Genomic DNA, 26,194 nt, shown 5'->3' with positions numbered 1-26,194 from the left:
TTATGGTCTGATTTCTCTTGCCACCTTCGCCCCCCTTTGCCTGAGGATAACATTCTTGAGGAAAGGGACGTTGTCTTCCTCAGCATCGCCCTCGCACACAGTGGGGGCTTTACCGTGCTTAATTTCGTTTAACGCAACATGTCCCGCCGACGGCGTCGGGGGCGGACACCCTTTACCGGATTCACACGTACACTCACACGCATGCACGGATGCTGTCTTCTACTCGGACACCCACGTGTCTCCAGGGCCACAGCCCTGGAGCAGTCTTGGGTCTCCCAGCCTGTGGGCGTTTCCACTGCAGCCAGCGGAAGGGGAGGCTCATTCCTTTAAAACCGCCTCAAGGGATCGTTGTTACTTTGAACCTCCCACAGCCCCCATCCTATGAATAGCTTAAGACCCGCTTCCTCCCAAATCAGTATCACTCCGGTTCGAGGAGTCCCTGCCTGGTCGCGCCGGGCTCCCGTCCCATGGATCCCCCCTCCCTGTTGCGCTTGGTAGCGTCCGCTTTGTCAGCGCTCTGCGCTCGCCGGTTACCCCCCAGCTCTCGCCCGCTGGCTGCAGACAGCGCCTTGGCGTCGCAGCAGCGGCAGCATCAGCCACTCAGTCTCCGGCTCGCCTGCCCAGCACCTTCCCCCGGGCCGCGGCGGGAAGAGAAGGAGCCCGGGAGCCTCCGCTCGGACGCCCCCGAGAGTCTGCTCGGCTTGCCCGCGTCGGCGAGGCCCGCGGGTGGGTCGGGCGCGCGAGGGGCCGCGGCGGCGGCGGCGGCGGCGGCGCCCGGCATGTATCAGAGCCCGCGGCGGCTCTGCTCCGCCCTGCTGCAGAGGGACGCGCCCGGCCTGCGCCGCCCGCCCGGCCCGCCGCCGCGCCGCCGCTCGCCCGCGCCCGCCGCCGCCCCCCGCCTCGCTTCCCCCCGGCTCCTGGCGGCGGCCTCGGCGGCCCGCGGCGTCGCGAGGTCGTGCTCCCGAACAGGTGAGTGCGCGGCGGTTCCGGGCAGAGAACGCGGCGGCGGCCAACGCGCGGCCGCCACCTGGAGACGGCGCGGAATGAATGGGAAGCCGGGGGCCGCCGGGCGGTGGGGTCGGACCGGGAAGCAGGTCCCTCTCTCCCTGAGCCGCTGTCTCCGCTCCCCTTTGCGGCTCTGCCCTCGCCTTCCCTTGCCTGGGGCTTGCACCGCGTCCGGTAAGAACCGGAACCCCGCGGGAGCTTCTAGTTTGATCCTTAGCGTTCGATGCCGTGGTTTTTGTATTTCTCGCTCTTGACCTGTAAGTTTTCCCCTTCCGAGGCCACAGATTATTTGTGTTTTGTTTCTAATCGCACTAATGATGGAACATTTTATGCGAACAAAAAATCTAAAGTTACACTTATCGGATCACGTGACCTGCGTGTCTTTTAGGTTTCTGAATTTTGAAAAATGTCATGTGAACAGTGTGTTATAACACGCCTTGACTCTTTGGACATACATTTGAAATCTTTCGGGAGCCTTCCCGTCTTAATATTTGCGTCATTCTGCGTCCGGTATACCTGGCTTAAGATCTTGCAAAGGTGATGCCGTCTTGGCCAAGAGCCAATTTTATACGTCACGTGCTCTGCATTTCCCCTTTTTGCCCAACGAGGTTTCTGCCTGAGGACCCATTACCGCGGCCACAATTTACATACAAAGTAGTCATACTTTTCAAAATGAGGAATAAAGCTTCTCTTTCAAAACTGGCAATTTTATCACCCTAAAAAAGTGTATTTTGTTTGTGCTCAAGTTTATTGCTGTTTAAGACGTAAGAGCATCTTAGATTGTAAATAACTACATTTTGCTCCAAAAGTTCTGGATTAACGGTTTTGGGTTTTTTTGTTTTGTTTTGTTTTTGGTCCCACTGCGTGGCTTGCGGGATTCCCAGACCAGGGATTGAACCCAGGGCCAGGGCAGTAAAAGCCCTGAGCCCTAACCACTGGACCGCCAGGGAATTCCCAGATTTACTTAAGGACAGATTGAGCAGTAAAAAGAATATGTTCAGTGTGGCTTTCTTTACTTAAAGTGATCACCCAGAATGTGACTAGGGACTTACCTGGCGGTCAAGTGGTTTAAGACTCGGCGCTTCCACCGCAGGGGATGCAGGTTCGATCCCTGGCGGGGGAACTAAGATCCCACATGCCCTGCGGTGCGGCCAAAAATAAATGAATAAATAAAGTAAAATAAAATTAGGATGTTAAAGTGGTTACCGGAGACTCTAAATTCTTCAGTGTCCTTAAAATGGGTGAATTTGGCAGTCACTGAGATCTTTCCAGTTCTATAGGAGTTTGGCACAATAAAATAACTGTTAGAATGGTTACCACCTAATATCTGATAGTGTTTTTTCTTTTTTTTTATAAAGTATTTTTAAAATAAGTTTATTTATTTATGGCTGCGTTGGGTCTTCGTTGCGGTGCGCAGGGCTTCTCATTGCGGTGGCGGAGCACGGGCTCTAGGCGTGCGGGCTTCCATAGTTGTGGCACGTGGGCTCAGTAGTTGTGGCGCACGGACTTAGTTGCTCCGCGGCATGTGGGATCTTCCCGGACCAGGGCTCGAACCCGTGTCCCCTGCATTGGCAGGTCGATGCTTAACCACTGCTCCACCAGGGAAGGTCAGTGGGTTTTCTTGCTGGAAATTTTCAAGAGGAACATTGTTAGGTTTGAGGTGGGAGAAGGGATGAAAGGAAACCAATTGGGGTCTTCCTAGCCGTCTCTCCTGTCTTAACCTTTCACCTTAAATTTCCTCCAGGCCCCTCGGGGCAGTTAGTCAGTAGGCTCATCTTGGGAGTACAGATAGCTTACATAACACACATACAGAGAGCTGTGCTGTTGGCTGAGGAAGAAAGGCCAGAACATTTGGAATCTTAGGCTTTGGACCCAGAAACGTGTTTAATGAACTTTCTGGAAGTCCCCTGAAGTTTTAGAAGGGAATTGAAATATTTTATGGTAGTTAAACTATTGTAAACTATTATAGACAGTTACTACTACAAGATCTAGGCAATTTTCTGGCTTCTGCGCAGTTTTCGCTTCAGCTACTTGTTGGAAGACACTCATGAATGCATTCATTCATCAGCTCATCGCTTGATCACTCATTCATTCAAAAACTTACAGTCTGTCTCACTCTGTAGGTGCTTTATTATAGGAGGTAAAAGAACATGAGACTTAGTCTGCCTCTAAGGAGTTTAGTGCCCAGTAAGAGGTGAGTTTTGCACAAAGACATGACTGTTTAATGAAATCAAACACCTTTTATTCTTAGTCTGTTACAATTAAAGGTTTGCAAATGGCACAAGGATGCCAGAGAGTGCAAAGTCCCTTTTAGCATTGGTGATCTTTTTTGGCTTCAAAACGTGGTTGGCATTTGAGCTGGGCCTTGAAGTGCAGTTTAGAATGGAAAGAGATTAGAACACTTTGCTTGGGAAAAGCCAGGAGCAAAGTGGAAGGCATGAGGCATGGTTGTGGCAGGGTGAGAGAAGAGATACCTTGCAAAATGTTTCCCAAAGAGCCTCAGAACCAGCATTAGGTGCTTTTTAAATAAATGCAGATTCATAGATCCTACTGTAGACTTAACTAAACAGAATTGTTACCGGTGGGCCCCAGATTCCACATTACTTAACAAAATAGCAACAATGATAAAAACCAGATTATTTTTACAGACCCCAAGGTTTAGACATCTGGCTAGAGAAACCTTCAGGGAACTGAAGCTATTCTTCCCTTCAGCACCTTTTTGCGGGGGGATGGGTAATAAAGCCCCACACTTGACCCCATTTGATAATCAGTTCCTTCCTAACTTAACGCCCCTTGGCAGTCAGAAGTCACTGGAAAGATGAGTGCAGCCTCTTTGCAGTCATCAAATGCTGGGTTATTAGAATTTAAAGGGGGACCTAGCAGTGTTTTGCTACCTTTTCTTATGGAAGGACAGCAGCCCCCATAAAGAAGCAGCAGTTGCCACAGTTACTGTGCTGGATGACTGTACTGGTCCAGTGTCATCTGTGGGTTTATAAATGCCTTCCTCCTCAGCTAATGAAGAGTTGGCTGAATTACTGTTTTCCATCACTGGAACATGTTGCTTTTTTTCTTGGTGCAATTTTAAAAGCAAATACCGGCTCATTTGAGGAGGCGGCTTTATTTAGTATGTCCCTTAACGGTGTGAGTAAGCTGCTTATGAGAGAGAAGAAATGCAAAAGCTTGTAATTATCAAGCTTCTACAAAGATAAATTGCTTTCTTTGTAGGAGAACCAAGGTATTGTTTTCCTGTAGCATTTAATGGTAAGAGCTTAAATACAGTGAGTTATTGGGGGCTTTTGAATTAGTAACCATGGCTCCAGACTCACATTCAACACACTTGTATGAACACTTGCAAATCATTTAACTTCGCTTGCTGGACTTTTCCTAGGGAAAAAAAAATTAATAAGATAAATTGGTATCAATTGATCCACAAGTATTACTGAACATAGTACACTTAAAAGGCCAAATATTTTATTGCTTCTCATGACTAATTGCAGCAGAGATTGAGAAGAAAGACATGAGTGTGGCTAGATTTGTTGGAAAAAAACTTTGCTTTGAATGCGAGAAAGGAGGGTGAGAGAAGACCATGTGCCAGAAGAAGGTGGCAGGTGTGGGAACAGCGATGAACACCCTGGGAAAAGGGGTACTTGAGAATCATCTGGGAGTATTTTATAAGCTCCACTCCTAGAGGTACTTATTCCTCCTGGAAAGTTTGGGAAACCCGGAGAGAATTCTGGAAGAGTGTTAAGAGTTTTGAGCTTGGGGCCTAAGACAATTCAGGAGACGCCTGAGCAAGAATGTTTACCTGAGCAAAAGCGAGCTTCAAGAAAAGGAAAGAACTGGTGTATCTGTGAAAGTTCAGTGAGACAGAACTTGACACTGACGTAACGGGAGTGTACAATTTATAGAGTAGGTAGGTGGATAAATATGTACTCTGTAGGTTCCTGTGATGGGATGTTTGCTAAAAGAGGTGAGGCAGGTATATTCAGCTTCTTGGAAGGAAGAGGGAGACTCAGCATACATATATATATATATATATATATATATATATATATATATATATATATATATATATATAGTTTTTTTTTTTTTTTTTTTTTTTGCGGTATGCGGGCCTCTCACTGTTGTGGCCTCTCCCGTTGCGGAGCACAGGCTCCAGACACACAGGCTTAGCGGCCATGGCTCACGGGCCCAGCCACTCCACGGCATGTGGGATCTTCCCAGACCGGGGCACAAACCCGTGTCCCCTGCATTGACAGGTGGACTCTCAACCACTGCGCCACCAGGGAAGCCCTCAGCATATATATTTATTGTTAGGAGTCACTCTAATCAGGATTCATAGGACCTTGATAACCACTTGAATGGTTATCACACTTGATGAATACTTAGCAATTCAAGGTTGATGTGCATTTCTCTTTTAGGTGGTTCATGCTGAATTTTATTTGGAAAATTTTCATGATAGTTTTTTTCTTTTTTGAATTTTATTTATTTTTTTATACAGCAGGTTCTTATTAGTTATCCATTTTATACATATTAGTGTATACATGTCAATCCCAATCTCCCAATTCATCCCACCACCACCCTGCCACTTTTCCCCTTGGTGTCCATATGTTTGTTCTCTACATCTGTGTCTCTATTTCTGCCCTGCAAACCGGTTCATCTGTACCATTTTTCTAGGTTCCACATATATGTGTTAATATATGATATTTGTTTTTCTCTTTCTGACTTACTTCACTCTGTATGACAGTCTCTGGATCCATCCATGTCTCTATAAATGACCCAATTTCATTCCTTTTTATGGCTGAGTAATGTTCCATTGTATATATGTAGCACATCTTCTTTATCCATTCGTCTGTCGATGGGCATTTAGGTTGCTTCCATGACCTGGCTATTGTAAATAGTGCTGCAATGAACATTGGGGTGCATGTGTCTTTTCGAATTATGGTTTTCGCAGGGTGTATGCCCAGTGGTGGGAATGCTGGGTCGTATGGTAGTTCTATTTTTAGTTTTTTAAGGAACCTCCATACTGTTCTCCATAGTGGCTGTATCAATTTACATTCCCACCAACAACGCAAGAGGGTTCCCTTTTCTCCACACCCTCTCCAGCATTTGTTGTTTGTAGATTTTCTGATGATGCCCATTCTGACTGGTGTGAGGTGATACCTCGTTGTAGTTTTGACTTTCATTTCTCTAATAATTAGTCATGTCGAGCAGCTTTTCATCATGATAGTTTTTTTAAATAATTTTTTTTAATTACACAAGTTACACATGCCCATTAATAAAAATATTTTCCCTCAGAGCTTAAATGTCTTTGTCAGTACTGGTTATCACCAGAAGTTTAGGATTGTTTGTCCTTGGTGTTCAAAAGTTCTGTCAGGATAAATGTCTCAGCGTCAGGTGAGCCCATTCAGTCTAAGGACATCCCATTCTTTAGCACAGGAAAATTTTCTATTATTTCTTGGGTTATTTTATCATATTCATCACTAAATCATCCCCCCTTCTCATGTTATTAAAAAGTCCCGTTTGACAGATTGTTGTCCATATGGATCCACCCTCTGGCTCCTCTCATTTTTTCAAGTCTTTATTTCATGAGATTTTCTGAATGTGTCTATTTTGCAGTCGTTTACAATTTCTGGACATTTTCTAGTTCTCCACTCCTTTTTTTCACAGAAGCCTACTCTTACATTGTGTCCTATGTAGTTGTAAATATATGTAGCTATGTGTATTTTAGGATTTATAGCCCAAATATCTGTTACAACTGTTCAACTCTGCTGCTGTAGTGTGGAAGCAGCCACAGACAATACATAAACCTTATTTACGGACATTGAAGTGTGAATTTCAAACGATTTTCACATCATGAAATATTATTAGTTTTTTTTTCAACCATTTAAAAATGTAAAAGATCACAGGCAGCACAAATACAGGGCACTGGCCAGATGTTGTTCACGGGCTGTAGTGTGTGGACCTCTGATCTAGAGGGAAGAATATCAGCAAAATAGTCCTCTTGGCTCCCACACTCCATATTTCCATTCATAGCTGTAAACCTGGCCCACTTCTTGAGTATCCCGGGAATGTTAGTGATGGGCATCAGGTAGTAACACAGACCTGATGTCTTATTGGAGAGCTGCTGTCCCACCAGATTCTTTTCATTTCTGCCTTTTCAGTTTCACTGCAGAGCATTATGCTAGAAAAGCCCGGCTTGTGGAAATGCTTGGCCAGGCCACTAACAATCGAGCACCAATTTTAACAGGTTAACCTCAGCTTTCATCGTGGAGGGGTTTCTTTTTCCCTTAGCCATATTCTCTAGCTGAATCGGGCGTGACTGAAGGTACAGCTTAGCCTTGTCTGGAAGACACTTGGACTTGGGCGTTCCTGTCTGTGACTGCTGCCTAGCAGAGGTCGTTGGGGTTGTCACACTGTGTCTAGGATCTTGTATTTTTAGACATGCTAGGTTGAGAGCCGTGACCTTCACTTGATATCTCTAGTAACGCCATGTGGGTCATTACACCGCTTTGTACACTTTGTGCTGTGCCAGCGTGCGCACCGTGCCGGTGGTGACGTCCTCGTGACGTCCTCGCAGAGGGAGGAGGTGGAATTCGACCTCTTGACCCCGTGCGCACCCCTGGTGTGGCTCCGTCCTGTTGTCCTGACTCTGGCTCAGCACTGTCGGGGATGCTGACGAGCAGCGGTCCAGGGTGCAGGCAGCCTTCTCCAGGGCCTGACCCTTTGCCAGTTGTGCAATCCTGAGAAAACCAGGTAATCGCTTAACTTCAGTCTCCGTGTTGATAAAAGTAGGCAAACACAATACCTACTTTGCTGGATTGTTGGAAAGAGTAATGAAAATACATGCAAGGAGTATGGCACATGCTGGGCTCTCAAATGTTAAAAGCAGCTTCTCTTGAAACCCAGAAAGTGAGCTTCACTAACAGTAACAAAATAGCTAACATTTAGCTCCCATTTCCAATGTGCTGGGTATAGCTAGTTTAATTCAGCGGCCAGTAACCCAGTGAAGTAGGTCACAGTGATCCCCAGGTGAAGAAAGTGAGCCACAGAGGTAAATACTTTGGTCAGGATCTGATTAGTAAAGGAGGAACCGGGATTTGAAATGAGGCAGCCTAACCCGAGTCCATGTGGTTAAGACCATTTTGCCTCACTGAGAAAAGTAAAAGCTTTCGCCGTAAGGCTTTCCCATGCTTAGAATACGGTCTCTAGGACCCAGGGAGTGTAATGTACTACACGTCCACACTGCGTCACAGAATTTGAAGGTGGTTGTGTGCCTTTACCAGGTGGACCTTCCGGGGACGTGTTGCACTGTTTTGAGTTTCGGTGTTCTAGCTGATGGGTACATAAACACAAAGAGAGGACCCTGACTACAGTCTCACAAAATTCCAAAAAGAGTACATTTAATAGTGACTCAGGACAAGTCACTTCTGAGCCTCATCTATAAAATAGCCAAGGGGTTCTTGAGAGGGTAACAGGTGTCTCAGCAAGTAAAAGTGCCTAGTGCACCATAAAGTGCTCTACCAACGTAAGGCGGTTCTTCTGCCAGTGTTTGACAGGGGTCCTTAATTAACACTTTGCACCCACTTGCCATCCTTTCTTTTATCAACGTTTTTAAAGTGCTAGGCCGGGTACCGGCTACCAGGGGAAGTGGTAATCAAGGCAGATGTAGTCCCTATTCCTCACAGAACTAATGAGTGAAGGACAGGGATTGTAGTTCAAATGTCAAGGGTCATTTAAGTAAGAGAAGAAGACCACGTGTAAGAAAAAGGGAGCCACTGGGGCTTGCTCCATGAAGCTGTGAGGTGGGGAGCTTTGACTTCTTCAGTAAATACGAACTATACCACATATCCAACACCCAGGCTGTTTTAGGTCGATGGTTATCTTGTGACTGTTTTGAAGGTGGCCGCGTGTGTTCAGGAAGCTGCTCTAAGGAGCCCCGTGAAAGCTAGCTGCTGAGTTAGCCGTCTAAACTTCCGAGGTGGTTCAGCACGCGGCCAGTAGGTGGCAGCACAGTCTCGCTGTTCAGTGATGCCTTCCCGTGACGTCTGTGCTTTACACTTCTGGGTACTTTACGCCTGGAGGTTTCCGCGGGCCCAAGCCTGGTCAGTTCCAGCAGCTTCTCAGACGTGGACCCAGAGAATCCTGGCTTTCCTTCAGTTTTTGCTTTTTAACCAGTATTTTTGCCAAGCCATCGTTTCAGGAGACTAAGCTCAGGCTGGTTATGAGAAATTATTAACAGACTGAAAGGTTTGGGCAGACTCTAGAAGAAGCAGTTGCTGGGTAAGTAGAGAAATGTTACGTGGAGAGAGGTTTTTCTGCTGAGATTTCTGAGTGCTGTTAGGACTGCTTGGGGTGGTGAGCCCAGTCAGTTTGGGTTCTCATCCAGCCTTCTAGTTACTGATTGACGGTGTTTTCATTAAACCCTGATCATTTGCCTCTGATAGCTGGCACATGGTTGGTCTGCCTGTTGCTTTAGAGTTGCTTTAGTCATCAGTAGCTTAAAGAGTAAATGTATTCTGTATTTCAATAATTAGCCCACTTTTGCTTTATCAGGAAAATAAAGGGATGACAAAATGGGGGAAGTTTACATATCACTGCTGTATTTCTGGAACCCAAATAATCTGAATTCTCTGGCAGACCTTTATTTTTTTTATTTTTTTGCTTTATAACAAATTTAATCAGTTATACATATACATATGTTCCCATATCCCCTCCCTTTTGCGTCTCCCTCCCACCCTCCCTATCCCACCCCTCCAGGCGGTCACAAAGCACCGAGCTGATCTCCCTGTGCTATGCGGCTGCTTCCCACTAGCTATCTACCTTACGTTTGGTAGTGTATATATGTCCATGCCGCTCTTTCACTTTGTCACAGCTTACCCTTTCCCCTCCCCATATCCTCAAGTCCATTCTCTAGTAGGTCTGTGTCTTTATTCCTGTCTTACCCCTATGTTCTTCATGACATTTTTTTTTCTTAAATTCCATATATATGTGTCAGCATACAGTATTTGTCTTTCTCTTTCTGACTTACTTCACTCTCTGGCAGACCTTTAAAGGCTATTAACAAAGGTAAGAAGAGTTATTCCTATAAAGTAAAATAGGAGTGACTTATTTATTCACCGTCATCATATCATCACGGAATGCAGGCATCCAGTTCTCTGTGTATATGGAAATATGCTTACAGGATTGGGAAGTGGCAAGAGATGGGAGTGGTGCAGCTAAATGAGAAATAAAGGCGTGAGAAATAAAGCTGTTGTCATCTGCCTTTTGCCTGTATAAATTACATCATGTGCATTACATTGAAATGATGGCTGATACTTTCTCTAGTAAAGTGGCTGGAAAAAAAATGAATTTGGGGCAAAAACCGAATATAATATGGGGTCAAATAAATAACACTCCAAACACATGTAAAATTCGACCCAGAAGCTAGTATGAGTGCCAAATAAAAGTTCAGTAGAGGTTTTGTCAAGATTTCATGCTTTCCAGTATCTTAGCAACCACCTGGATGAATTGTTTGTGCTGCCTTGCCTCAGGAAAGTGGCTTTCCATGTTGCTGTCCTGAACCTTTGATGATCGTTTTAAAGCCCTGAATGGCAACCCCTATTAAGGTATAAAACTTCAGCAGAAAGGCAAGCAATTTTGGAATTGGACTTGTATTTACGTGTGAAAAGATTTTTTAAACGGTTGATACTCTAAAAGAAAAAAAATGACTTTTAAAACAGGTGAGAGAATTGTTACTAAGTGATCCCTCCTTGTAAAAGGGGAATAATCAGAGTGGCTACCTCCTAGGAATGGAGTGAGAATGACTTAATTTGCGAGTGGTGCATAGTAAGCATTCAGCAGTCATTAGCTGTCATGGGCATCATCCTCAGGGTGGGGGAGGGGCAGAAGGGTGTCACATGCTCTTCAGCATTCCTTTGTTCTCAAATTTAAATAACTTGCCTTACCACCTAGCAGTTCTTGGGTGGCTCTGAGCCTTGCTACGACGGTGTTATAAGCACAAAAATAGCATGTGAAGTCTCCATGGTGTCCACTTTGAGTTATTAATTCCCTAGCACTTCCTTTGAATTGATGTCTGTATGTTACCAGAAAGTTTTAGGAAATAAAGCCTTGAAAAATAACTGAGTAAGCTCGTATGTTCTTAGGATAAAAGCTGAAAAGAATAACTGAAGACAGGAAGAAATGAATTGGGACTTCCCCAGATCCCTTCTGATTTGGTTCAGTAACCTGACTTTATGAGAAGAATATTTTTGAGCTATGGAAAATCTAGCTTAGAAATATAAGGCCAGAGGTCAGGGAAGCTTGTCCGTGATTTGAAGATAGGACTAGTCTCTGGAGTGCCGTGGAGGCAGCCTAGCAGCAGTGACCTCTCCCACCTTTTGTGATCAGATGCTCTGTCAGTTTGAGAAAAATTCAGATACGTGCGCTGTGTGAATTACAGACATGTCTACTTTCTGTTATTTCATTTCACCTTTTTTAGTTCTCATTTTCTCCCCGGGGATTGCTTTGCTTGTATCCCCCTGGAACGGGATGTCTACACTCAGGTGACGGTTGGTCTAGAAGAGACAGTCTCACCTTTTGTTCTCTGGACCCCTTCGCAATCTTAAAAAATACGGAGGGTCCCACAGAATTTTGTTTATGTGGGTTAATGTATAAATAATTAATATGACCTATGTTTATATATCATGTTAGAAAGTAAGATGAGAATTTTTAAATGTTTATCAAGTCATTTAATAGTAAAATCAGTGTTAACCTAAGTAACACTTTTGAACTGTTGTCCAAGACAAAAAGAAAATTAGTGAAAGAGTGGCATTGTTTGACAGTTTTGGAAATCTCTTTAAAGTCTGGCTTAATAGGAGACAGCTGTATTCTCGTATCTGCTTCTCCATTCAATCTGTTGTGATATAGTTTGGTTAAAATATATGAAGAAAATTTAGTCTCTCACAGATAATATAATTGGAAAAAAGTATTTTAATAGCCTTATAAGATAATTGTGGATAGTCTTTTTTTGTGGTAGTCTCTATGTTAATACGTAGTTATTTGTGACGTGGAATCTGATACCATATATATCAATGAAGTTTTGGTATTGGTTATTTGGGAAGTGGTGTTTCACTGGGTTATGCAGATCTTCCAAGTGTTACACAATATAGAAATAACTGTAGCTACTCTCACCACCAATCTTGTCAGAAACATTTTTTAAGTATTGGGGACCTGTCAGGCTCCTGATGGCAGATATGTTTTCCAGAATTGCCATATCTGATGGCAGATATGTTTTCCAGAAGTTTTCCTCGTGGGCAAAAACGCTGTCAGTTGTGACAGGCTGACTTCTTCTTACATTTTAGTGGGTAAGTGTCTGCCTCGTGTCCATATGTGATGAACTATAGTTTGTCGGTTCTTCGAGGTGAAATGGTATTCCATGAAGACAGGGACGAGTTCATTTTGCAGCTCAGACACTCACCCGAGCGCTTTTCCTTAAGGCAGCGTATCTTGCGTGCAGCGTGTTTCTGTGGACGCTCCATTTTGTCATATATTAAAGATATGCCATCGAGGCTGCACATTTAACAGAGATACTACTACGTCACTAAGGGACATTTTAAAGTAAAACAGGCACTTTTAAACTAAAACCCTGAGTGATCGGGATGCGCACAGTGGCCACTAGTGGAGCCTGGGGCCGCTCGGTGCCCGAGACCTGCTGACAGGGCAGCGGTCACCACGGCTGTGCGGAGAACAAGCACCAAGACAGAGAACACGACACGTGGGGTCTCAGGGTCATGAAAACCTTGGCCGTGCATGGCTCCAAGAGTCTCACACATCCCCAGTGGCCCATGAACCACGCCCCGAGCTGCTGCTGGAGCAGTGCCTCATCAGTGGGTCGGAAACCAAACGTAGTCGGGTCACAACCAGCATTTTTTAAAAAAGAAATGGAATACACCAGAAAATGGCCCAGATGTCATGCAGAAAAAAGCTGTTCTGTGAACCTCTTCTTAGATATGTATGTATGCCGTGTGTGCGCGCTGAGTTGTGAGTGTAGAATGTGTCCATTTCAATTTTTATACTTGTTGGCTAAATATAGCTTATGTTATACATGTAAATATATAAATATTCATGTGTATTTCTTATATATGTTTACATAGCATCATGTAAAAATGACAGTTTTAACTGAAAGCATTCATTGCCACAGAAGTACCTTATCTGCCGGGGCATGACAAGGCATCAGGACCTCCTAGGGTCCCACAAAAAAATCAAACAAAATTCCTTAAGAAGTAATGTTATATTTTACCAAAATGTTTTAGATTTATGTTTCTATCCTCACAATAACCCCGGACATATAAAGATATAAAATAGACATTTGTAGCATGGGAATAAAGCAGGTGGATGGTAGCATTAACTAAACAAATGATTAGCTCATGGCAGACAGCAAGTGGAAAAACAGAGCCGTCCACGTCGCTAATTATCTCTGTATCTACACATCTATATATGTATAGTAAGTGAAACATGAATTCAGGCTGATGTCTCTGACTCCAGCTCAGTATCATGGGATTCCTTTTTTTTTTTTTTAATTTATTTTATTTATTTTTGGCTGCGTTGGATCTTCATAGCTGCACATGGGTTTTCTCTAGAGGTGAGTGGGGGCTACTCTTCGTTGCGGTGCGCAGGCTTCTCATTGTGGTGCCTTCCCTTGTTGCAGAGCACAGGCTCTAGGCACGCAGGCTCAGTAGTTGTGGCGCACGGGCTTCGTTGCTCCGCATCATGTGGGATCTTCCACATGCCAAGGACCAGGGATTGAACCCGTGTCCCTGCATTGGCAGGCGGATTCTTAACCACTGTGCCACCAAGGAAGTCCCTGCATACATATTCCTGAATGAACTGGAGTTCACTTAGGTAAATACCTAGAGGCATGAATTCTATGTGTATTGTAAAAACTGCCAAACTGTCAAACTGTCTTCCAGAGTGGCTATACGTGGGAAGCAGTAAGTGGGAGTTTGTGAAGGATTGCTGCTTCTTATTTAAATATTTGATAGACTCACCAGCGAAGCCATCAGGGCCTGGGCCTTTCTTTTGGGCAGATTTTAATTTAGTACCTTTGCTGCCCTAGTTGAATACTTCCATGGAGCTGAGGGGGAGGGGTGGGACCAGCCCCGGCAGGACCGGGCACAGGCTAGCACTGTCCTTAACTGAAGTTCAATAGCTTTCGTGAATAAAAGCTTCTCAGTTCGTTGTATGCCTTTGGTCTACATCCAGAGCACTGAAATGGCTGGTTTTGACACTCGCGCCCGGGTTGATAATTGTTTGGGGGGAGGACTTGTCGGCTTCCTCATGTCGTCATGCCTGAAGTCTCCTGCTTCGTGGGTTTCTCCCTCTGCTGTGTCACCCCCGTTAGCAAACAAACATGATACTGCAGCTTCCCCAAATTCTCATGCCTCCATCTCCAGCCACCATTCCATTTCTCTCCTTTTTTGGGGGAGGGGGGCAAGATTTTCTCAAAATACATCTCTACTCTCTGTCCTGTTCCCTATTTTCCCAACACCTCCACCAAAAATCAAAAATCGCTGTCGTTAAATTCACCACCACCGTTTCCCATGTCGCTTACGGGAATCTTTAGTTCTCCGACCAGGGATCAAACCCATGCTCCCTGCAGTGGAAGAGCAGAGTCCTAACCACTGGACCGCCAGGGAATTCCCTAAAAACAGTTAAACAATTTTTAATTGAATATGCTTGCTTCTTTCTGGTCCTTGCTTCCCCCCACCTCCATGCTTTTTTGGGGTGTACTAAATCTTCATTGGTTCATTATCAGATCTCATAGCCATTGCATATTGTACTCTGTCTTTTAACCTCATTTAGACTTGATTTTCTAAGTGGCTATATGTTTAATATAGTACCACCAGTTTTTAAATCAGTGTCTCTGGTCATTTTGGTCTAAATCTTGTTCTCTAGTTCCAGGGGTGGCAAAGACCTTTCTGAAAAGGGCAGGATAGTAAACATTTAGGCTTTGAGGGCCAAAAACAATCCTGTTGCATAGTGTGTGTGTGTGTGTGTGTGTGTGTGTGTGTGTGTGTGTGTGTGTGTGTGTGTGTGTGTAACATCTCTTTAAAACCATTCTTTGCTTGAGGACTGTACTAAAATACATCTGGCTGCAGTTTGCCATCCCCTACTCTAGTAGTTTCTGGAAGAAGTGCTCCTGGCATCAGTATTCCAGTTTTGCTGGATATAAAATCCTTGGCTCGTGTACTGATGAGCCATATATATAAAGTTTGACATATATTTGAAATACGTAACTTCATCTGCTTCTGGTATAAAACATTGCAGTTGAAGTCCGGTGATACTCTAATTGTCCTTGCTGTTTTGTTTTTGCTGTTTTTGCCTAGAGCCCAAGGGATTTTTTCTTTTTCTATTTCTTTACAGCCCAGTTGGTGTTGGTCATTCTGGGTTGATATTCTCAGGTACGTGTGTCCACGATACATGTTTTTTTAACCTCATAATTTTTACCTTTTAAACCATTCACTTTATTTTTTCCAGCTTTATTGAGGTATAATTAACAAATAAAAATTGTATGTATTTAAGGTAAACCACACGATATTTTGATATTTGTAAACGTTGTGAAATAATTACCTCAGTCAAGCTAATTAACATATCTCACTCTCATAGTTACCCTGTGTGCTTGAGGGAGTGGGGACGTGAGATCACTTTAGATCTTCTCTCTCAGAGGATTTCAAGTATGGAATACATTATTGTTAACTATAGTCACCATGCTGTACGTTAAACCTCCAGAACTGAATTCATCCTGCATGACTGAAACTTTGTACTCCTAAAAGTTTTCTCGATTTATAGTTTTTTAGTATTTGTTTCATTTCCTGGCATTGGTTTTCCTGCTACAAGAACCCCTGTTTATCCATATGTTGCATCTTCACTTAAAATTAGTACATAATGTTTGCCACTGTCTCTTAAATGCTTTATCTCCTCATTTCTTTTTGTTATGTTTTTTGTTACTAATTTCTTGTGTTGCCTCACTTCTGAGTTTTCTAATTTAGGCTATTCTGTCATTGTCTTTTAGCTCATTTTGCAATAGGATATAATTTTGATTGGCTTTCTCACTGTATCTTTCCAGCACACGTTTATTGTCTGAACAGACGTGAACCTGTTCCTTATTCATTTCATGTGAAGGTTTTTCTACGTTTTTAGAAAGAAGTGTGGCTCAGGATAGTCTTTCTGGCTTCACGAAACTCCTCAAACCTTCGACTCCTGTTGGACACTGTGCTACCCTCTTTTTCACATTCCTTTTCACATGGTACTTGCTTTTTATCACAGCAACTACCCCAGAGCTCAGCTTGGCAAGGATATGATGGCATTAAAAGGATGTAGAGCAGTCCTGTTGAAAGTGAGCTGCATCAGGCTGGTCATTTGCCTAGAGCCTGACAAATGCCACACACTGGAGCCCCTGTGGATTTGCTGTGACGCCCTGTGACAGTTTGGTCGACCGTTAGGGTGATGCTGCTGATCTGGAAACCACACTTGAGAAACCAGTAGGACTTTTTTTTTTTGGGGGGGGGGGTGGGGCGGCTGTGTTGGGTCTTCCATGATGTGCACGGGCTTTCTCTAGTTGCAGCAAGTGGGGGCTACTCTTCATTGCGGAGCATGGGCTTCTCATTGCGGTGGCTTCTCTTGCTGCGGAGCATGGGTTCTAGGCACACAGGCTCTAGAGCGCAGGCTCAGTAGTTGTGGTGCACAGGCTTGGTTGCTCTGCAGCATGTGGGATCTTCCCAGACCAGGGCTCGAACCCATGTCCCCTGCGTTGGCAGGCGGATTCTTAACCACTGTGCCACCAGGGACGTCCCCCAGTAGGACTTTTTACTGCCTTTTATTTATTTATCTATCTATTTATTTATTTATTTTTTAATTTGTGTATGTGTGTTAGTTTCTGCTGTATAACCAAGTGAATCAGCTATACACATACATATATCCCCATATCCCCTCCCTCTTGCGTCTCCCTCCCACCCTCCCTACCCCACCCCTCTAGGTGGTCACAAAGCACCGAGCTGATCTCCCTGTGCTATGTGGCTGCTTCCCACTAGAAAGCTGTTTTACGTTTAGTAGTGTATATATGTCCATGCCACTATCTCACTTCGTCCCAGCTTACCTTTCCCACTCCCCATGTCCTCAAGTCCATTCTCTACATCTGCGTCTTTATTCCTGCCCTGCAGCTAGGTTCATCAGAATCTTTTTTTTTTTTTAGATTCCATATATATGTGTTAGCATGCGGTATTTGTTTTTCTCTTTCTGACTTACTTCACTCTCTATGACAGACTCTAGGTCCATCCACCTCACTACAAATAACTCAATTTTGTTTCCTTTTATGGCTGAGTAATATTTTTACTGCCTTAAAAAAAACCCCAAAAAACTAGAAGTACAGAAGAAAGATTTTCAGAGTTGTACTGCCAGCCAAGAAGAAAATTCCTCTGGACCCATGTACTCAGATAGGCAAACAAATTTATTTAAAGGAATTTAATATATTCAAATCAAACAGTTTCGGAACAGGTGTGTGCGTGTGTTCATGCATGTGCGTTTGTGAGAAGAACAGGCTTGCTGGCAGTTGCACGTGCACAGAAATGTCTGTTGGGAAAACTGGTGTGTTTCTTTGCCTTCATCTAGCTTTCTTGTTGGGGCACTACTTTTGAGTTGATGAAAGGGAACAATAGAAAGCATGCTTGCATGCTTGTTAACCCTTGGTGGTGAACACTTTAATCTGCTTTTGTGACGTGCTACAGCAAGTTCGGTCAACTGCTAGTTTCAGATGCAATCAGCTTGCCAAATAATACGTTTTATGAAGGAAACTTTGTGTCCTTCAAGAGGAGGCCAGGACTTGGACGGGGTAGGGAAATCCAGGTTCCTCCATACCAGGAACCAGGCGCGGAATCGAGGAGGTGGTTCCAGGTAGAACGTGCCCCTAATTCACACTATAATGAAGAGGAAACAAGGCTGACCTTTAAAGGAGCAGGCGGCTACTTACAGGCGAGGTGCCGGGCACAGCTCTCCTCATGCGGACCTGTTGAAGGTTGTGCTGTAGTCTCCTTAGTGAGTTACTGTCCAGTTAGATAACAAGAGGAAGCCCTAGGAAGTGCACTGACAGTGCTTCCCGCACCCTTTCTTCTCCCAGGATCCCAGAAACTGCACAAGTGCCTCTGCTCCCAACCCCTTTTCTGATTTGTTAAAAATCTGGCAATCGGGCCTCCCTGGTGGCGCGGTGGTTGAGAGTCCGCCTGCCGATGCAGGGGATACGGGTTCGTGCCCCGGTCCGGGAGGATCCCATATGCCGCGGAGCGGCTGGGCCCGTGAGCCATGGCCGCTGGGCCTGCGCATCCGGAGCCTGTGCTCCGCAACGGGAGAGGCCACAGCAGTGAGAGGCCCGCGTACCGCAAAAAGGAAAAAAAAAAAAAAAAAAAAAAAATCTGGCAATCGATATTAGATTACAGACCGCACTGCTCAGTGATGTTCAGAGTCCCACAGAAAGCCAGATCCCTGGTGTACGGTTAACATGTACGAGAAGTGGGATATGGATTTAATCCAGCCGATTCTCGCCATAGCAGAGGGATCTGTATAGGTGACATGGCTAGGGCAACAGCCTGCTCTAACCGAATCTGTTCTCCAGGATTAACTGGGCTTTCTGATATCTGGCTCTGTACACACTGGTCTTCACGTTCTCACTTAAAATGCACAGAAAAAGGAATATGGATTTTGTTTAGCTATGCTTTCATAAGGCTGTGTCTGTAAATTATAAAGACAGATTCTAGGTTAGAATAAGCCATAAAGATCGAGGTATCTCAACAGCGATATTTCAAGTACCCGCCCTAAGAGAAAGCTAGAACCCGGAAACTCCTTTGATCCACCCTGTAGAACGCGAACGTGGCAACATCGCCCTAAAGGGAGCTCGCGAGCTTGCGGCTTCTGTGGACAGTAAGTGTCTTATCTTCTGGCTGAGCCGAGCGGGCGAGGAGCCGGGCGAGTGACTGTGCTTTCCTTCCCCGCAGCGTGTCCCATGGGAAGCGGCACGAGCCGGCTCTACAGCGCTCTCACCAAGACCCTGGACGGCAGCTCCGCCTCCCAGCACCCAGAGTATCTGGTGGCACCCGACCCGGAACATCTGGAGCCCATTGATCCTAAAGAGCTCCTTGAGGAGTGCAGGGCCGTCCTGCACACTCGGCCTCCCCGCTTCCAGCGGGGTTTCGTGGATCTGAGGGCCGATGGCCCCAGTAGTAACCACGCACCTATCCGGGTCATGCAGTGGAACATCCTTGCCCAAGGTACGCCTGCGCTGTGACCGCCTTCCTGCCCCGCCCTGTGCCCCGCCCTGTGCGCAGGGAGAGGGCAGGGCGGGCCTGCGGAGGCGGGCCTGGGGAGCTCCCACACGGGGAGGCTAGGAAGGGGTGTCGTCTGGCCTTCACTGCCCTCTATCCATCAGCTGAAGACGTACTCCTTACCCTCCACGTGTGCAGACTTTCCGTGTTCGGGGAAAGTGTCTGCTTCCCGGCACGTGCTTCCTGTCTCTTGTTAGCCCATAAGCTTTCACCAGTTGTCTCCCGCTTTGAGTCCACAGCACTAAGATAGCACCTGGAATGGGGAGACTGAGTCTACCGAACGGGTGACCCTGAACCTTCTGCAGGGAATGGGGGCTGTGTAGGGGTGGTGCTGAGTCGGGGTACTCCTGAGGCCAAGTTCTCATCCAGACGCCTCTTCATAATTTGAGGCCAGAGATGTTGCTTCAGTTCTCTGTGCTTTAAGATATTACTTTGTACGGTAGAAAGGACTCCTTTCCTGGGTCGGCTCAGTGAAAAAACAGGTGTGTCAGTCAACTTTATTGCCGATCATGTCGCAGTTGAAATTTTAAGAAGAAACCAGGGTCACCATTTTTTCTGGAAAAGAAAGGCATACTCCCTGACTTTCCAATCTTTGATTCATTTGTTTTTTCCAGGTGTAGGGAAAAGCTGCCCGTTTTAAATGGGTGTCATTTATTCTAAGTGGTGTCTATAAAGGCCTAGTGTGGCTTATTTTAAGTCAGTGTTGAAAGCACTCTATAGAGTTAAGTGTATTTACTTCATCTGGCATAGTTTAGATCTGTTGGACGCCACAGAACACTGTCTAAAGGTAAAACTTAAGAAGATCTTATGTCCTAGAATATAGTGACAAGAAATAGTTTTAATACGAAAGGGTCAGTTAGTTGCTTGCTTCATCTGGATGGTAAGAGGTTATTCAGTTTGGTAGGTCGGTGCAGTAGGAGAAGAACCACCCAGAGCATCTGAAGCAGGGGAAGCACTCTGAAGGTCTTGGGTAGCGTCAAACCTAAGGAGACTCGCAGGTACTTAGTAGCGGTTCTTAGTAGCTGACCACTGACCGGCTTTTTTCTTTCAGCTCTTGGAGAAGGCAAAGACAACTTTGTACAGTGCCCCCTTGAAGCACTCAAGTGGGAAGAAAGGAAATGTCTCATCCTGGAAGAAATCCTAGCCTACCAGCCCGATATACTGTGCCTCCAAGAGGTGGACCACTACTTTGACACCTTCCACCCCCTCCTCAGTAGACTGGGCTATCAGGGCGCGTTTTTCCCCAAGCCCTGGTCACCTTGTCTGGATGTGGAACACAACAATGGACCAGATGGCTGTGCCTTGTTTTTTCTCCAAAACCGATTCAAGCTAGTCAACAGTGCCAACATCAGGCTGACGGCCATGACGTTGAAAACCAACCAGGTGGCCATTGCCCAGACCCTAGAGTGCAAGGAGTCCAGCCGGCAGTTCTGCATCGCCGTCACCCACCTAAAGGCTCGCACTGGCTGGGAGCGGTTTCGATCGGCTCAAGGCTGTGACCTTCTCCAGAAGCTGCAGAGCTTCACCCAGGGAGCCAAGATCCCCCTTATCGTTTGTGGGGACTTCAACGCAGAGCCAACAGAGGAGGTTTACAGACACTTCGCATCCTCCAGCCTCAACCTGAACAGCGCCTACAAGCTGCTGAGCGCAGATGGGCAGTCGGAACCTCCGTACACGACCTGGAAGATCCGGACCTCGGGTGAGTGCCGCCACACTCTGGATTATATCTGGTATTCCAAGCATGCACTCAGCGTGAGGTCAGCCCTGGATCTGCTCACCGAGGAGCAGATTGGACCCAACCGACTACCGTCCTTCAATTACCCTTCGGACCACCTGTCCCTAGTGTGTGACTTTAGCTTTAACGAGGAACCTTGATGGCCATTTATAAATGCTTGTCTGTGTCTCTTTAATCACAAGACTTAACCAGGGACGTTTCAGGAAGCTGAAATAAGAGGTTGACTGAGGAAGGCTCCCCAGTTCCTCTCACTTCACTTACCATGTTTCCAGCATGCCCTTGGGAAGGAACCCCATTTGCTCACAAACCTTTTCCATTAAAACCTACAGCGAAAAAGGTGTTTGCACTCCAGTTTTGGTTTGTATTGTTTTCTTTCCCTTAGCATTAATTACATTTTGATCATTTAAGGGCATTATATTTGGCTTTGTTTGGAAGCTTTTTCAGTTTGAGGATCCTATATTAAAATAGACTTGCTCGAGTCCCCTGTAATTAACAAGTATGCAGGAACAATTTCTCTAGACAACATTTCGAGTTATTTATTTGTGGTTTTTTAAAAATATCAACAAGTTATGCATGGCAATATTTATTTTTTTATATCTTCGTGTAAAATTAAGTAAATAAATTATAGCATTATGAACATTTAAAAACCATGCAAAACATAAGTTATAGAGTAATTTATAGTAATCTTCTTAAAGCGTTAAAGATGTTCTTACTTGAGGTCTGATAAAATAGTAGTGTACAAAGGAACTGTTTAGGCTGGAGGGGTTTTTGTTTGCTATTTAAGTGGAAATATCAGTTCACCTTGATACATTCTTCACAAATCCTTGCTGTGCCTCCGTGTCCCCCATTATTATGTTTCTTGAAGAAATTCCATTTCTGGTTTTCCATCGGAATGCTATCGGTGTACATTTGCGGTCACTCAGAAGTGTCATTATATGTATTGAATATGCTTTGCACAGTAGGTTGTTTAGGAGCTGATATGTGGCAGTGGCTAAGTCAGTGGGACCTTCTTTTCAGAGATGGGAAACTATTTCTAACCTGTTAATGAGGCTGTCGTTGAGATTTACTAAGATAGCCAGATGACTGGTTTAAAACAACTAGAAAGCAGAATATAGTTAGAAAGATAACCTGGAATTCTCTTCCCTCAGAAATAAAAGTGGTAAAGATAACAGGTGAAACCCCTTCCTAACAAAAATCCCCCCAAAAATAGCCCATTGGTAATAAATGGATAGATATTTTAACCCATGAGTTGTAAATATTTAAGATCAATAAATAAATGGTCTTTAAAGCTAGTGTTTTCATATCTTGTCTTTTCAATGCAAAGAGAATCTGAAAATAGACTGGATCTTTTAATCCTCTTAATGCGGTGCCCACACCGTCCTTTTCATTTTTAAACTGGACAAAGGTGGGTCTGTAGCTGCACGTTGAAGGTATCTGTGCTGTGCTTATGAGGTGTCACTTGGTGACAGGGTTGGGGTCCCCAAAGTAGTTCCTCCAGACATTTCTGCATTGGAACCACTTTGGAGACAAATGAGGTTTTCAGTATATTGTATACACGAAATCTTGGGGCTACCTGGAAGGAATGGCAGTTGGGAAGAACATCTGTACCAATTGTCATCTGGTTCAGGTCTTAGCATGACTAATTCATATGTTGTTGAGAAACAGAATACTGATTCGTACAGCAGGCATTGAATATTGTTTACCTACCGCAAAACACACCAACCTGAAGAGAAATTATCATACCCATATCATAAGCAAATCTGGATGAGAATGAAAGCCAAAAGAGTGTCTGGATTTCAAATGTCCACCAGTATACAAGTTAACAGGCTATGGTTTGGGGGTGGAACTGGGGGTGGGTGGGAATGCCGCTGAGCAGAAGGGCTTCTGGAATACCAACAAGTCATCCTTCAGCATTACCACGGCCGCAGGCCTAAGCACTTACCAGTATGCTTTTGTTGTTTGTATTTGTCTTCATTTAAAATGTAATCACGTGAGCGTTTTATGTAAACAGGTTTTTAGTAGTATATAAATCTTGATAGGTGGCACTTTTATATTTTATTTTTACTTCCCCTCTAGTCTTTCTTTGCAGGCAGCTCTGCCTTGTGGACCATCAGGGTAACCTGAAGGCATAACAGTAAATAACAAATCTCTATTCTAAATTTTTTTAAGTATGTTCCATTACTGAGTTTCTCTTATTCCATCCCTGTGTACCTTTTGATCCAGCTTTTCCTTTTATATCCCATAATATTTTGATTGTGGTTGTAATTAGAGTCTTAGAAATTGTGCAGATTCTTGATGACAGAGTGAGAGTGGATTTTTTGTTTCTTCCTCCATGCCATATTTCAGTAGATTCCATTCTACGAGGTAGTAGGAATGGCCGCCTCATTTACTTAAGTAAAGCATAATGGTGTATATCTGTATAACATTTGAGTTCCTTAGCTTTGGTTCTGAGAGCTTTACATATGATCTTAAAACTACTCTTAGTTTAAAATGGGGCTTAAAAGGTCCAAATAATTTGACCAAAGTCTCAGCTAATAGGTAGAGACAGGATTCACCCTCAGGTCTGTCATGACCCCAAAGGGCCCACTTACTTCCCCACCACCATGTGCCCTTGGCCTTGAGTGAGTACAAATGGGGAGAAAAGTAATATTCTGGGGGTGGAAGAGATTTGTTGAATGCAAAATGGTCAAGCACATAAGTCATACAGTATAGAGTTAGAAGCAAGATACAGAGGCTGAATAGTGGCTGTAGAGCAGATTTCAGTTATTCTGATATAGTAAAGCAGTACTGCTAAAACTAGAACATCTGATACCGTTTGCATAGTTTGATGGTGGCTTTTTTTAAAGGAAGCAGTAAGAGCTGTAGTAGTGTTTCAAACTAAAGGAGGAAATTGATGCAAATATTCTGTATTTGAATCATTCTTTTAAAACATGCAAAATTTTATAATGAAGGGAATGTTGCATCTAATTACACGATGTGTCTTAGACTTGAGAGATTTCCAAGATTTAAATTCTAAAAAGAGAGAAAAACACATGCTCATAATCATAATTGATTTCAATTTTTAAAAAAAGGAAAGGCATCCATAAAAATGAACGTGCTTGCATAAGGAGCTCTGATGAACTTTTTTAAATGACAGGTAGAAAAATATGGCACAGGCAGGCCTTTATCTAGAGTGGATGGATACCGGAATGGCAGAGGTCTGGAGCTGGGCTTATAAAAGCAAATCATGTACAAGGGCATGGGCTGTTAAGTAAAAAGACTTAGCTGTGACCACTGTGGTTCTATCTCTAGGGCCTCAGTTTTCTCATCCAGAGAGTATAGCATCATACCTGCCCTGTCAACCTCATAGATTTGTGAGGTGTTTGTAAAACGATATTGTAAATTGTAATATAATACATATGTAAGTCGTTGAGTAAACAATACTTAAGATTCAGAGCAAGAAAAGGAAGGGTACTGTTCTGGATGTCCTAATGTATTCATGGATGTCCTAACAAGCCATTCTTCAGATCATTCCAAGGGGAATAATCCTTCAATTTTAAAGGGCAGAATTAATAGTGTTAATAGAAAATTAAGGGACTTCCCTGGTGGCACAGTGGTTAAGAGTCCGCCTGCCAATGCAGGGGACACGGGTTCGATCCCTGGTCCAGGAAGATCCCACATGCCACGGAGCAACGAAGCCCATGCGCCACAACTACTGAGCCTGCGCTCTAGAGCCCGCAAGCCACAACTACTGAGCCCACGTGCCACAATTACTGAAGCCCGCACGCCTAGAACCCGAGCTCCGCAACAGGAGAAGCCACCGCAATGAGAAGCCAGCGCACCACAACGAAGAGTAGCCCTCGCTCGCCGCAACTAGAGAAAGCCCGCGCGCAACAACAAAGACCCGAACATAGCCAAAAATAAATAAATAAATTTTTAAAAAAAAAAAAAAAGAAAATTAAGCCCCAAATAGGTGAGGGGCTGATAGAATGGCAAGATTTTTTTTCCTTAACTCTTCCTCCAGGAAGTTGTGAGACTGTGGGTTGGTGATTCGGTTCTTTAACTTCAGGAGAGGATTTCAACCCTACTTTGATTTGTAAAATAGAAATATCTGCCTTTGGGGCCCTAGCTCCCCAGATTTTTGTGGAAAGCTCACTTCTAAGAAAATATTTATTAGGCATGTAGACAGACCCATTCCTCTTGACAGAATGTTAGGGAAAGATTTGCTTCTTCTAAGCAGCTGGTAAACTGAGACATGAATCTCGGTACGTTGAATTCTTTTTTGCTTTGGCTGCCGAGACATTCAAAACCAAACCTTATAGCTGCATTTTAATTGCTGTGTAACATTTTATAGCATGTATTCTATTTTCTTTTGCCATCCTGCCTTTTTTTCCCTTGCATCATTGTCTCGTACCTGCTTGTTTCTGTTAACTTTCATTTATTCTTACGATATGTAAACTACCTGAAATTCTTTTGATAATAAAGCAGAGTATAAGTTAATTTGCCACACTGAACAGATTCAGGCTTCTAGATGTAGACCACTTGCATATGTATTGAAATATGATTACACAGTTCTGAATCATAGGGAGGAAACACCAGTCAGGAGATATGATGGGAAGCTGGACACGGGATACCGCGACATCTGCCTTACATTGGTAAACCTGAAGGGAACACCCAGCAAAATTCTGCAACATTTCACAATTTACTTTGTGAGAAAGTAAGATCATTGCATGGTGGGATAGACTTATTCAGACACTAACCTGTTCTACCCCAAGCCCTGCCTTTTTTTGTTGTTTGTTTATTTTTGGCTGCGTTGGGTCTTCATTGCTGTGCGCGGGCTTTCTCTAGTTGCAGCAAGCAGGGGCTACTCTTCGTTGCGGTGCGTGGGCTTCTCATTGTGGTGGTTTCTCTTGTTGCGGAGCACAGGCTCTAGGCGCATGGGCTTCAGTAGTTGTGGCACGTGGGCTCAGTAGTTGTGGCTTGCGGGCTGTACAGCGCAGCCTCAGTAGTTGTGGCGCACGGGCTTCATTGCTCCGCGGCATTTGGGATCTTCCCGGACCAGGGCTCGAACCCGTGTCCCCTGCGTTGGCAGGCGGATTCTTAACCACTGTGCCACCAGGGAAGC

General features: G+C 44.5%; 1 protein-coding gene and 1 long non-coding RNA gene across 2 annotated transcripts; one reads left to right on the top strand and one right to left on the bottom strand.

Annotated features, from left to right (window-relative positions):
- Window positions 1–430: 430 nt before the first annotated feature.
- NOCT (nocturnin) lies at window positions 431–22,382 on the top strand. The gene is made up of 3 exons (XM_082638975.1): window positions 431–969; window positions 19,029–19,301; window positions 20,407–22,382. Exons 1-3 carry the CDS (start codon window positions 468–470, stop codon window positions 21,228–21,230), a joined length of 1,599 nt encoding a protein of 532 aa, XP_082495101.1. The 5' UTR covers window positions 431–467; the 3' UTR covers window positions 21,231–22,382.
- LOC309813844 lies at window positions 5,157–13,725 on the bottom strand. The gene is made up of 2 exons (XR_014295549.1): window positions 10,054–13,725; window positions 5,157–9,647 (listed from the first exon to the last, which is right to left on the bottom strand). It is a non-coding gene; the product is annotated as an uncharacterized lncRNA (long non-coding RNA).
- Window positions 22,383–26,194: the final 3,812 nt, after the last annotated feature.

Source organism: Mesoplodon mirus (genome assembly GCF_964341445.2).
Source record: "Mesoplodon mirus genome assembly, chromosome: 2".
Taxonomy (NCBI): Eukaryota; Metazoa; Chordata; class Mammalia; order Artiodactyla; family Ziphiidae; genus Mesoplodon; species Mesoplodon mirus.
This window is presented reverse-complemented; position numbering and strand designations above follow the sequence as displayed.